The following is a 12,201-nucleotide window of genomic DNA, read 5'->3' as shown; positions in this document are numbered from 1 at the left end:
TGTCACTCCGCACCCTATTTCTGGTGACTGGCCTTATGAAGGGACCTGTGATCAGCTACGCATAATGTTAAAAAGAACATGAAATTAATACCAAAGGTGCCTAAGTCTCCAACACAAAAATGATACCAGATTCTCAGAAATAACTAGAACAAACTACTGAGATTCAGTGAATTTCAGATTCTATTTAACACTTACAAACTGGCAAAGTAATTCAAGAATAAATTATATATTAACTAATAACCAATAAGTTACGTGCAACAAATGATGCATCATTATAAAGATTTGAGATCGTTTTTACAATAAAGTTTGATAACTTCATGTAACTGAAACATGCATTTACACCCTGCTTTTCAGTCTAGAGGTAAAAACTGACTCATTCAAATCCCCAATTCTTCCACACTTTTACATTATACACAAGCACATGACAGTAGATTATTTGCTATAGAAGTGGCCCAAATGCACAGCATTTTAGCCATTGGACAAAAGCTTTATGGTTACTTGTACCAAATGTAGCAAATTTAAATGGAAAAGTTAGGTACAATTGATGGATGTGCAATACTGGTTGATTGCTCTACGCTATCAGTCAATCCTGCCCTGCATCAGCTGATTCAAGAATTAATATAGGAAATGTTCAACTTTTACTTTTAGAAAAAGGTGACTGACAGGCTGATGGCACTGTAATTGACAGATGGTAGTGCTATCAACCAATCACGTAGATCCATCGATTATCAAACCTCACCCACTATTCTGTCTCCTGATTGGCCGACAGCATAGCATATCCATCTTTTTCCCTTTTTACCCAGAACAGACTACATGTAACTACTAAACACATAACAACCCCATGTATTTTATTATTAGCAACTAAAGGTCAATCTGAATGAAAGTGTGCTTCAGCATGAAGCATTTTTTTATGACGCATCACAAAGTTGGGCTACAAATATTTCATAGAGGGTTGGGTGGGGAAAGTGCTCTTGAATTTGGGAATAAATTTCCAATGGAAACACAGGTGAGTTTGCATTGCTCTTTTGGTTTGATCTCCTGAACTGCGAAAAAATCAAGGATGAGATGTTCAAATACTGATGGCTTTCACTTGTTGGTATAGTAAAAAGTAGCTTTCCTTAATGGTCTCTGAAGCATTCCATCTTCCTTTGGCCACAAGAAAATGGAATGTTCAAGATTTGACGATGCTATTCAAAGCAGTCAACATCTGCATACTAGAACTGCCAGGCTGATATCAGGAAGAAGATATGATAGATATGACAGATTTATTACAAATTCTTTGCTTTTCTTTGTGCACATGGGCGTTGCGAGGAAAGGGGCACGCCTGAGGGAGAGAGAGTTGAGGTAGGCTACGAGTGCACCATCAGTAATGATGAAGTTACGACTGTGGTAGGCCAAGCCAAATGAAAATTATCATCCCAACCCACTGTGGCTAAGAGAAACATACGCATACAAGAAGAAGCCACAGCTGTTATAGTTTAGTGAGTGGCTTCCTCAAAGTAGCTTTGAGGAGACAGATACGCCATATGACTTCCCCTTCATTTCAAGTATGTTGCATGTTGCTGCTCACTCTGTTCACTGCTTGTACAAAAAGCAGCACAGCATAAATCCTACAGAGACTTTTAAGTTGCCCCACGATATGTCCAAATACCTTCTCATCATCTTCTACACAGCACGTAGGGTTTATAAATCATTACTAAAATCCAGGTCTGTACCCAGTGCCGAAGGCAAGTGCAAAAAGCCTACACGTCCATCAACAAAATACTTTGTGAATGACATAAAAATTGGATTTTATAAATGCCCCTTCAAATCTTGCACTTAAGACAACCTGTGGTGAATATTTGAAAACGGAAAACGTTTTGAACATATTTCCTAAGTTCAACTGGATTTGTACTGGAGAAAATATTTCCAGTATTTTTGCAACGTACATGATACACCAAGAAACATTGGGCGAGTGGATGTTTTCACATTAGCAGAGATTAAATGTCTTGCCCGGTATCACGCACATGGAAAGGAATCTTGAAGATCGCTTTTTTAACTGAAATGTTCGCTTGCTGTCTGGACAGCTGAGATATCAATTCATTACAAATTAAAATTCAAAGCCCTTGAAGAGTGACACACATTCTCCATGTGGAATCATGAGTCTATGGGTGTTCCTATTGGTTGGCGAGGCTCACAGATGGTCAGTGAAGCTATATGGTTATTTGGCATGACCTGTAAATGATTCAGATATAAAATAAAACAAGACAATCAGTCTGTGCACTTCACATGAACTCTGCAAAGAATCTTTGTCTCATGAAAATTCCACAGCTGCATCTGCATGCGGTATTTTGACCAGCACTGCACAGCAGGCTTTCATTTTGTCTCCACAACAGTTCAGGTTTCCACGATAACTGGTACCCAGTAACTACAGACCAAGTACATGCATTTTTTGTGGGTTACATCTCTCACTTGTTGGGAACTTTTATATTGGTCTATAGAAACATTGGTGTTCCCCCTACAATGTGTTCAGTCCCAACAATGACTATCAGTAAACAGGTGTAAAGTCACCACAACTGCCAATCAAACTGTGTGCATGTATGTGTATTACAGGTGTGACTAGCAAACAGCTGCACAAAACAAAAGGATTCACTTCCGTCCTCCTCATGAAGAGACACTCTTTAGTTGAAAAATGTTGGGAACTGCCAGCTACAAAACAAATGTCTGTTACGTCAACAATGGAGGATCACAGTAAAAAACGCAGCACAATTTTTTCACTTTGGTGCAATTTCAAGTGATGAGCATATATGCCAACCAGTGGTTGATTTTGTCCGGTACCCAAAACATGTTTGTACACAGATAACCAGGGAAAATTGACCAGTGATCAGCAGACGGTTGTCGCTCACACTTACCCTTGGCCGTCACTGGCCTCCTTGGATGTCTTTAATGTACATAGCACATTACAGCAGACCGTGATTATATTTCAGTGCTCAACCAATGCCTAACATTACCTCAATTATGACGTTATGCACACCATAGCAGAAAGTGGAGCCAAAGGGATTGGTCGTGTTCATAGAAGAGGCTCGATTCAAGACTACTGGCTTCTGGGAAGACCTCACCAGGAATTTCTTAATGGAGTCCCACTGTAACCATAACATTTCACGTTGGATAATATTATTACAATACTGAAGTTGGTATCTGTATGACCAAATACTTTTGCAGCTCATTCAGCCATAAAATGGGTTGCCCAGCATCAACATCCCATCATGCAATCGCAAACTCAATCTGGACATGTGTGAGACCTCTAGGTCTTCTTTTGGGGTCAGACACAAGGTGAAAATCTATTTCATGTGATGAATGATACAATGAAAAGGTTTTGGTAAATAGTCAACAGGAGGTTTCGCATCGTCACGGATACTGTTATGCGAACAGATACGTCACGATACATCATCACTTTTTGCCCTCCGTGTGATGTATAACCGTTGTACACAAGTTTGCATAGGCGTTGGCGATGGATATCTACCGCCATTCGCATAAGTACAGAAACAAATACTGTTCTGGCAGATTTTGCAGCGGATTGTCATTTTTAAGTCACTGGTTTTCCACCAGGTTATCGTCAGTGGTATCATCCATGGATTTAGTTTGGAATTTGTGGGCAACGCTCAGGAAAAAGAGAGAAATGGGCCTGTATGTAGGCCAACTGTCGTGACTGAATAACAGCGCCCTCCTGAGGGTGTATCCGTCAGAATTATGCGAAACACAAAGCTTTGCTGTATATTTACGGTAACGAGTACGGTTACGGTATCCGTACGCGTATTGGTATCCGGACGCTGCGAAACCTCTCAAATATGCCAATCAGAACTGTGTTATTCTGAATCTGACCTTGACAAATGTGGTCATCTTGACGGTTGCACTATCATCGCAGACCTCCGCCACACATGGCAAGGAAATATCAAAGTTGCACCTGTGATAACTGCATAAACACACAAAAATCATATTCTTTCAAAGGAAATGCAGATTTTGGAAGTAAACCCCCGTAGTTAGAGTTTGGCATGCCTCAACATAAGGTCAGGAGGGACTAAAATCCAGCTGGGTAGCCCAGTGACCTAAGGAAAACCACTGCACCTCTACTTAACATTCAACTCTTCGCACCACAAATAACTGGGTACCCACATCAGGTTGGAGAAACCTTCAACAGACTGACATTTCACCCAGGGAAATATTGGAACAATATCAGACCTAGGGAACTTGAGATAAACACAAGCTTGAGCGACCATACTAACTTATCATGGATTTGACTGAACAATACTCACAAAAACTCTAACAATAAGTACTTACAGATGCCTATGTTGTTATATAATGCACTTCAAAGATAATGCAAAGTTGAAAATTCAGACAGTACATGAGCAGGAAATCTTGAGCTACTTACATATTGAAGTTATAATGCCCAGGGTAGTTGCTGTGTAGTATGAACTTCTTAGCACAGTGAGTGGAAGCATCAAACAAGATATCCTATGAACACAAGATTGGGCCAGTTAATACTGAAAGTATCATCAGAAATTCAAGAGAAGTTAGCTCAATTATCGATGTTTGAAGACATGTCTTTTTCCTCAAAGTAACACCGATACCGCGGTACATACCACTCCTATGGTGAAGTAGTTGAAGAAATAGTCAGAGGTTCTGGGTTGGTCTTTGTGGAATGTCTTGGAATGGATCCTCATCTGAAAGTCAATGCAGATAATGCAAAACAAGAGAAGAAAATGAACAATGTGAAATAATTAATGTGAGGATGGAATGGCAGCATGGGTAAGTAAGTAAATTTGAAGGTACATGTATTCAATGGCTCTGATGGCCTGCGATCACATACAACATGAGGCTGAACACTGTTTTGAAAATAATGCCACATAATGTTCTACATCATACTGAGCTAACGTTTAGTGCCAATTTGACGCAAGCATTGTCACTTTCTTCAAGAAATCAAGTATTTAAGACTTGAACTTAATGTTTGACGAGTAATGGACATTTTCTGCGCTAGCCTCAGTATCACAATATTTCAGCTCATTTGAAACGAGGTATGTCTTATGATAACCAAATGTATAAAAGGGGGAGATAACAACTATTTTTAGAGATACTGAAGAATCTAGCATGTCTAGTGTGCACCTGTTGCCAATGTCTGCACTGAAAGTGGGAAGGGAAATGTCCCTTAATTAATGTGGTCTTTCCCAAGAAGATGGTCCACTGTGAACCCGAAACCCATGTGTACAACCTGAATACTGGCCGTACACAGCAACCATTTTTAGGAATGCTAAATCAAACAACTATGAGCTCTCATTCTGTATGGGTGTTTCTTCTACCACCCACTTCCTTTGAGACATCAAGCCAATTAGGAATCATACCTTGTCCTCAGACTTGTAGAAGACCTTGCTGGGACATCCAAGGGCACTGATCACATCCTGGGTGGAGTCTCCAAACTGAAGCATCTTGGTGACTGGACGATGTTTGGACTCTGGTGACTTGCCACCCCCGGGACCTATCAAAGGTTTACACGGGTTACAGTAAAAACATGTTTTGTTTTGTTTTTCAAGTGAAAACAGCCACTTAATAAAGTCTAAAGCTCCCACATAACAAAAACCATTGTGGGCCCGGGAGATGGTTTGGGAAGGGAAGGGCGGTTTACAGGAAAGGTTTGTTGTATGGAACCTATCCACCTAGGATATAAGGACAGTAACTGACATATGTATTAATCTGAAGTCAGAAAGGAAAAAAAGACTAATTGCTGTTTTTTTATAAATGCAACTCACCATCAGTCAGCAGAGAGAATTTCAGACCAACTGGTAGTCCGTCTTCATTGATTCCCTCTACTGCCTCACAGAAGACATTTCCGCAGAAGGAACTCACAGGAATTGGCGGTCGCCTGAAGAAATATCACATAGTGAACCAATTCAGTTCACAATTTCTCAATGGTGTTTCTTAAGTGGATGAACTCTGAATCAAGAAACCCCTCAACGATGACAAAGACAGGTGACAGACATTGGATATGCCAGTGACACCAAGCATGGCTGGTGTTGATAAGTCCCCATTCAGAGAAATGCTTGCTTGGGCAATCCATGCTGTGTGTATGACAATTGGTGCACTTTGTTTCAAACATTCTCACTCTCACCAACAGGCTACACAGCACCAACTACTGCTCTGTCAACGTCCATGAGAAGGCATAGACATCATGACACGGAAGACAAAGTGTTGAAATCAGAAACATAAATTCTGCCAAAATATTTGACCAGGAGAATCAAAGGCCATGATGCACATATCCTTAGTTTTATAACTTTATTGGGGGCTTGGTTTTTTTTTTACCTGTCAAATTAGTCACCCTCACTGATACAGGAACTCACTGGTATTGTCTTTATTTGTATCATTCAAATACTACCATTCAATGAGTCCAATTTTGCACAGAAAGACCCATATGCATGCATAAATCTTGAGTCCACAAGGATGACAAAGGTTCTTTGACAGAAACTAAAACCTATAGGCTGTTGTATACTCATGCATTTTTCTGTACTTGCATTCATGACAAAGTAAATGACAAACTGTAGATCAACAACCATCCAGGATTATCCTCTTTGCTTTCACGACCACTGGCAGTGGAAGTGGGTTAGCCAGGGGGCCAGTGGCCCCTCACTTTTTCAACTGGGGAGACCTGCCCCCCCCTGCACTGTTTTGCAGGTCCTATAATTGGTTGAGGCTGAATGGATTGAACTATAAATGGCTGATGCCTGATGGTCTAACAACTGGCACCCCCCCAATTCCAAAATCATTCCACTGCCAGTGATCATGACACACTGAAAACACCCTTGGTTTTGTTCAAGGCAACGTTTTCTCAATTTTAACGACCTTGAATCTTCCAAAATTCAGCATCTGATCCCGCAGCCTGTTGATTGAATCAGGCCGTACAACCCAGCCACTGTTTTTTGGCATGGGACTTGATGTCCTAAATCTCTCAGAGTAAAATAAAGTCAACGGTGTAGTGCTGGACTTACAGAGGATTTGGAACCATCCTATCAAAAACTGCTGCAGACTTGAGGTCAACGGGTACGTGCCAATTTCAAACTCACTTTGATTCAGCGAGGCTGCTTCCGGTGTAGATGTAGATACGACTGACCAAGACAGAATTCTTACTGGGTAGGGGGATGGATCCCAGGCCATGAACACTTGGCTGTTGAAATTAGAATCAACTTTGTACAAAAATGATTTCATACAGCAAGCCTGTCACAGTGGCTTAAGAAATTATTCAAAAAACAACCCCTATAAAGAAAGATTTAGGGGCTCCCTCTCAATCTGTTCAAGCACAGTTCTGTCAAATAATTCTTGTCCAGTTTAATGTTTCAAAATGATTTTATGAATACAAATGTAATTTTTTTCTAATCAAAAAGTTTTTCAAGTGTTGTGTGGAGATTTTAAAGTAACAGCAAAATCAGGTCAAATTTTCCTAACTGAAAAATGGTCCGTACAATCCTCTATAGTTCATGAATAAAAAATGGTCCATCCACGGGTGAACACAAATTTACACACGCCTATAAAAAAGAACGATCACCCTTCATACTTCAAACTTCGCATCTTCTGCGATGGGGAAGAGGAAAGATAGACCACGGAAGTTGATGGAGAAGAGTTGTTGCTGGGCATCGTACACGGCTGGCTTGGTGGCCCCAAAGGAACTGTCCACTTGTTCAATGGTTGGCTGGACGTAGGGTGAACTGAAATGCTTTCCACTGTAACATTAATAAACCAAAGAGTTTTTAGCAGCTGTAATTTCAAGGAGCTGCTGAGAGGAAATGACTGCTTACCAAATTCAAATGTTAAGTAAAATTCCACAGGGTAACAGTTGGACGATATATACTTTACATCCATTTTTGGCTGGTAACCTGATTCTGCTGAGCCAATCTGTTCTGCACTTAGCAGACTCCTGTGTCTACTTGTAGCTTAACCTGTCACCTAATTAGATTCAACTGGAACATTTGGGTCAAAAATCTTACTTCATTGAACTCATAACTCAAATCATTACTTTTAATAGTGAACCTAATCGATCAGGGTTTTTAGTCCAAATTTATCTGTATTATAGTTTCCATAAGTACTGTATTTACATGTTTGTACCTGTTGGGTATCTTATGGCATGATTCCAACATCAGTCAATCGTCTTTTTGTTTCTTTCTAATTCATGGTAGTGGATTACTGTTTTCAAAGGGAAGTCAAGTCAGGACTATAATGCACGATTGCCCAATCCAACAGATCGGCTAAACGTGTCCAACATATACATGTACATGTATTCAAGTAATAATAAATGCATGTCCAACATTTTGAGATTTGACGCTTTGCAAGGTGGAGAATAGACTAAGTAGAGGGCTTGTGACGACACCATATGGAAAAATCTCTTTTAGAAGAGGTGTGGTTCTGATAAGAACTAGTGACATTTCAGACCAGTGTGCTCTGGTTGTCCTCAGGGGCATTCTCTTCAATTTCTGAGATGTTACTAGCTACACTCACCAATACTTCAGTTTGACTTTGCTGAGGTTGTATACCTCAATGACCTGTGGAGAAGACAATATTTGATGCACTCTTCAGAACCACTCTGGAACACTTTTCTAATTATGCTAGATGCATAAAAGACAGGAACAGCATATCTGATATTCTCAACATTTGATTTTTGGAACAAGGAATGAGACCACCGCATGAGCTGATTTTGGCCAGAAGTAATGTTTCTATGCAGATGGCTTTCTTATTTGCTTTGAAAAGTCTGACAGGGTCCAGGGAATGTTCATCAGCATTTTCTTGAAAGAAAAGCCTCAAGAGCCAAAATCAATTGTTATGACTGTTATGACCCTTACCAACCTCATTATTTGTAATTTGTGAACATAAAGACATATTTCAAATTAAAAACTGGAAATTAAAGGTAATGATATTTCCATTATTTGAAAAACTTGCATACTGTATATTTGTTTACAAATTATGAATAATGAAAGTAACAGTGTTATCAATTTTCCACTTTCTGCCAGTTGGTCAAAATGCTCTCTTTCACTGGCAAGTATTTTTACTTACACGTAGGCGTTGCATGTGTGAATCAAAGATGAGACGTATTCCATCTTGGACAAGATTTAGCACTAGATCAATGGCCAGGGGGACCAACTCACAGTAGATAACCTGCACGTCCTTGATGATGCGACATTGACGACGTAGGATGTTGACTGCCTGCGAAAATGGCATTCCTGACGGGGCCAAAGTTAAGATACATGTAAAACATTGCTGGCATTGCTGAATTCATACTCAGTTCTAAATTAAGACCATCTTTATTGATCTCTTTTCTTAAAACGACGAGAGCTTTTAGTCTTACCAGCTGCCAAAGTAAAAAATCATTAAAAAAAAAAGAAGTGCAGCAACCCAGTGACTGGGTCTACTATTTATCCTTCAAAAGAATTGTAGAAAGTCCTCCTTGGTTGGATGGAACACACAAAATCATTACCACGTTGATGTATTTGGCATGACTGGTTGGTCAGCACAGTTGATCAACTGTTGTTTTGGGTGTGATTGGTCAATCTGCCTGATCACTTGATCTTTACGTGATCTGTCAATATTATTCTATGATTGGCGGAACAGTTCTCCTATCAAATAGGTGAGTTGATGACAACCATCTTGGCATAATTTTCCCTTTAACAATCTTCTGTGGAACTAACTTTTTAGCAATGTTGTTTAGCCTGTTTCTGAAGAAGGTCCAGTTTAATTCAACAGCATTTTGATCTGGGTAACTTTGAAAGAAATCTTCCTTCAGTTCTACTGCAGCTGCTCTAAAGTCACTTCCTCCACATTTTTTCGATTCAAGATCCTTGGTGGTTTGTAAGAGGACCAGCTTTGATGGAGATATCAGCAAAAACAATTTCATGATTGACTGATCGCGCCCAACATCCACACATACATTTTGTTGTAGGCCTGTATCATATAGGATATGGATATAGCATACCACACTGAATGTTGGTCAAGTCGTCCCCAAGTCAAGTCGTCCCAGGTCAACTCGTTCCCGAGTCAACTTGTCCCCCAGTCAAGTCTTCCCCCGTATACATAATTAAATTAAAATTTTACAGCGGCAATTTATTGGGGGGGGGATAATTTTTTTCTTTCAAGTTTTTACTGCGGCGATGAATTTTTTTGTGGGTGGGGGTAATATATTTTCATTTTTACTTATCAAGTTCTCACAGCAGCAACTAATTTTTTTGGGATAATTTATTGCATTTTGTACTTATGTTTTTACCGCAGTAATTTATTTGGGGGGTTACTAATTTTTTTTGTACTTTTCAAGTTTTTGCTAAGGTAAATTTATTTGTTTCTTTTTTTTTATTGGGATTTTTTTCTATTTTATATAAGTTATTTTTCTTTCATTTAATAATCATTTATCAGAAAGGACTGAATAATCTCTTTTGAAAGTGTTCTAAAAAAGAGCCAGTTGGTTTGATGATTCAGGCCTGGTTTGCCAACAGCGATGGTCTAGTGAGATGCTTGCATTTGGAAAGGAGACCACACGTCCTCAGCTCGCCCACTTGGTAGCGCTCCCAGAGCAGAAACAGCCGTCCCTGCATTGGAAGGCCTCAAGGATGTGTTGGTAGAAATGGCAGAGACATCAACTGCCTGATGAAGTCGTTCGCTGATGCATCTGCATTGTAAGCTGCCTGCAGGCCCAGCTCTTGACACTTCCGCCAGACAGCCTGGGTCCAATGGTAGAGACAGCCGTGAATGTGCACGTCACCAAAGACGGACCTCACTGCCTCCCAAACGGCGGATTCAAAGTCCACGACCACTTTGCGGAGACTGCTTGCATGTTAAGGAAGCACTATTCCTTCACTTAAAACAACCCAGTCAAAATGTTAACTGATTTTCCTAGTAATTCAAAATAACTAAAATTCATTTCCGCATTATCGATTTCATAAAGTTTTCAAATAAACTGGAAATGATTACTGGAAGATTTGAAATTTAAAGATGTTCAAATTGCTTTGACCATTCAAAGAATAGGCCTATGTGCTGTTTCATTGGCACACACTGGGAATCGCCTTTTTAATAAATGTATATATGTGGCATGTCTTGGTTACCGTAGATATCAAAAGCTGCCAGCTAGCTCGAGCTGCGTAGAACGAATGAAAATTGTGAGTACGTGTACGAGTCTCTGTCTTGGTTTTCTTTCTCTTCTACATACCGGTACATTGTTTGGTTGATGCACCTACAAAGAACTTGAAATTACATGCACGGACAAACCTTGTAAGAACTAGTGGGACGATTTGACGCGGAGGCAATTTGACTTGGGGACGACTTGACTCGGGGACGACTTGACCCGGGGACGACTTGACCCATTTCCTACCAAACTTGATAAATCTTTACCATGATTACTTACCGAGTACGAATTCCCAGTTTTCACTTCCGAGGGATCGGCCCGGAACGACTTCTAAATCCAACATTTTGCACCTACACCATACGACAGTACATGTATGTAACAGATCAATGCATCACCGATGCTGACAAATGAGTAGGCTACTACTTGGCCAACTGAAGAAATTTTTCCGAAGTCGACCAAGACTACTGACGTTACTAGGCCCTATGCAACAAAAAATTGTTTACGTTTTCTGATAATGAAACAGCTGTAATAAGGGCATGCGCAATATCTTCTTTCCCCCCCCATGACAGTGAGTACGGTAGCCACTAAATACCACAATGTCAGGAAAAAAAATCCTCGTCTACTACATTTTGGACCATGGAGGCATTTCTTCATCCATGGTAGTACTAAGAAAGGACCACAATGTCATCCTGGATCTTGGTTTGTTAAACAAATTGGAGTACAGTTATAGAGCCAAATCGCCGAAATCGGAGATGAAAAATTTAACTTTGTAAAAAAAAAGTTGTTTGACATACACTCCCCGAAAGAAGGGAGTGGCACGCCAGGCACTGAAGAACTCTTCGGTGCCAAATGTAATATAATTGTGGTCGACTTTTTCTTTGCTGATCGAAAGATTGATCGATCAACAGAAATAAAAGTTGACCGGTTACTCCAGAAATTGAACGGCTGAAAACTGTTCAAAATTAAACACTGTTAATCTTCGATCGAATTTGAAATTAATTGCATATAGGAAGGGAAAATGTTATTTTTAAATACATATCAATATATCCAATACTTTATATGATTCTGTTTTCGTAAAA

The 12,201-nt window shown here is 39.9% G+C and overlaps 1 protein-coding gene across 1 annotated transcript; it reads right to left on the bottom strand.

The window, feature by feature from the left end:
* Positions 1–162: 162 nt before the first annotated feature.
* On the bottom strand, positions 163–11,647 carry c16orf70 (chromosome 16 open reading frame 70). Its single transcript, XM_087138123.1, has 12 exons — positions 11,402–11,647; positions 9,067–9,233; positions 8,515–8,558; positions 7,577–7,742; positions 7,089–7,189; positions 5,781–5,893; positions 5,376–5,509; positions 4,620–4,700; positions 4,409–4,491; positions 3,862–3,952; positions 2,991–3,122; positions 163–2,214 (listed from the first exon to the last, which is right to left on the bottom strand). The coding sequence occupies exons 1-12, from the start codon at positions 11,463–11,465 to the stop codon at positions 2,137–2,139; spliced, it is 1,254 nt and encodes a 417-aa protein (XP_086994249.1). The 5' UTR covers positions 11,466–11,647; the 3' UTR covers positions 163–2,136.
* Positions 11,648–12,201: the final 554 nt, after the last annotated feature.

This window comes from Acanthaster planci, linkage group LG06 (genome assembly GCF_054643075.1).
Source record: "Acanthaster planci isolate LZ-2023a linkage group LG06, COTS_SCS, whole genome shotgun sequence".
Classification (NCBI taxonomy): domain Eukaryota; kingdom Metazoa; phylum Echinodermata; class Asteroidea; order Valvatida; family Acanthasteridae; genus Acanthaster; species Acanthaster planci.
This window is presented reverse-complemented; position numbering and strand designations above follow the sequence as displayed.

Coding starts and splice junctions, on each gene's coding strand:
- c16orf70 (XM_087138123.1), bottom strand. CDS start 11,465: ATGTTGGATTTAGAAGTCGTTCCGGGCCGATCCCTCGGAAGTGAAAAC. Junction 5,894..7,088: donor AGCAGCCTCGCTGAATCAAA/GTGAGTTTGAAA, acceptor ATATTTCTTCAG/GCGACCGCCAATTCCTGTGA. Junction 4,492..4,619: donor ACTACTTCACCATAGGAGTG/GTATGTACCGCG, acceptor TTGTGTTCATAG/GATATCTTGTTTGATGCTTC.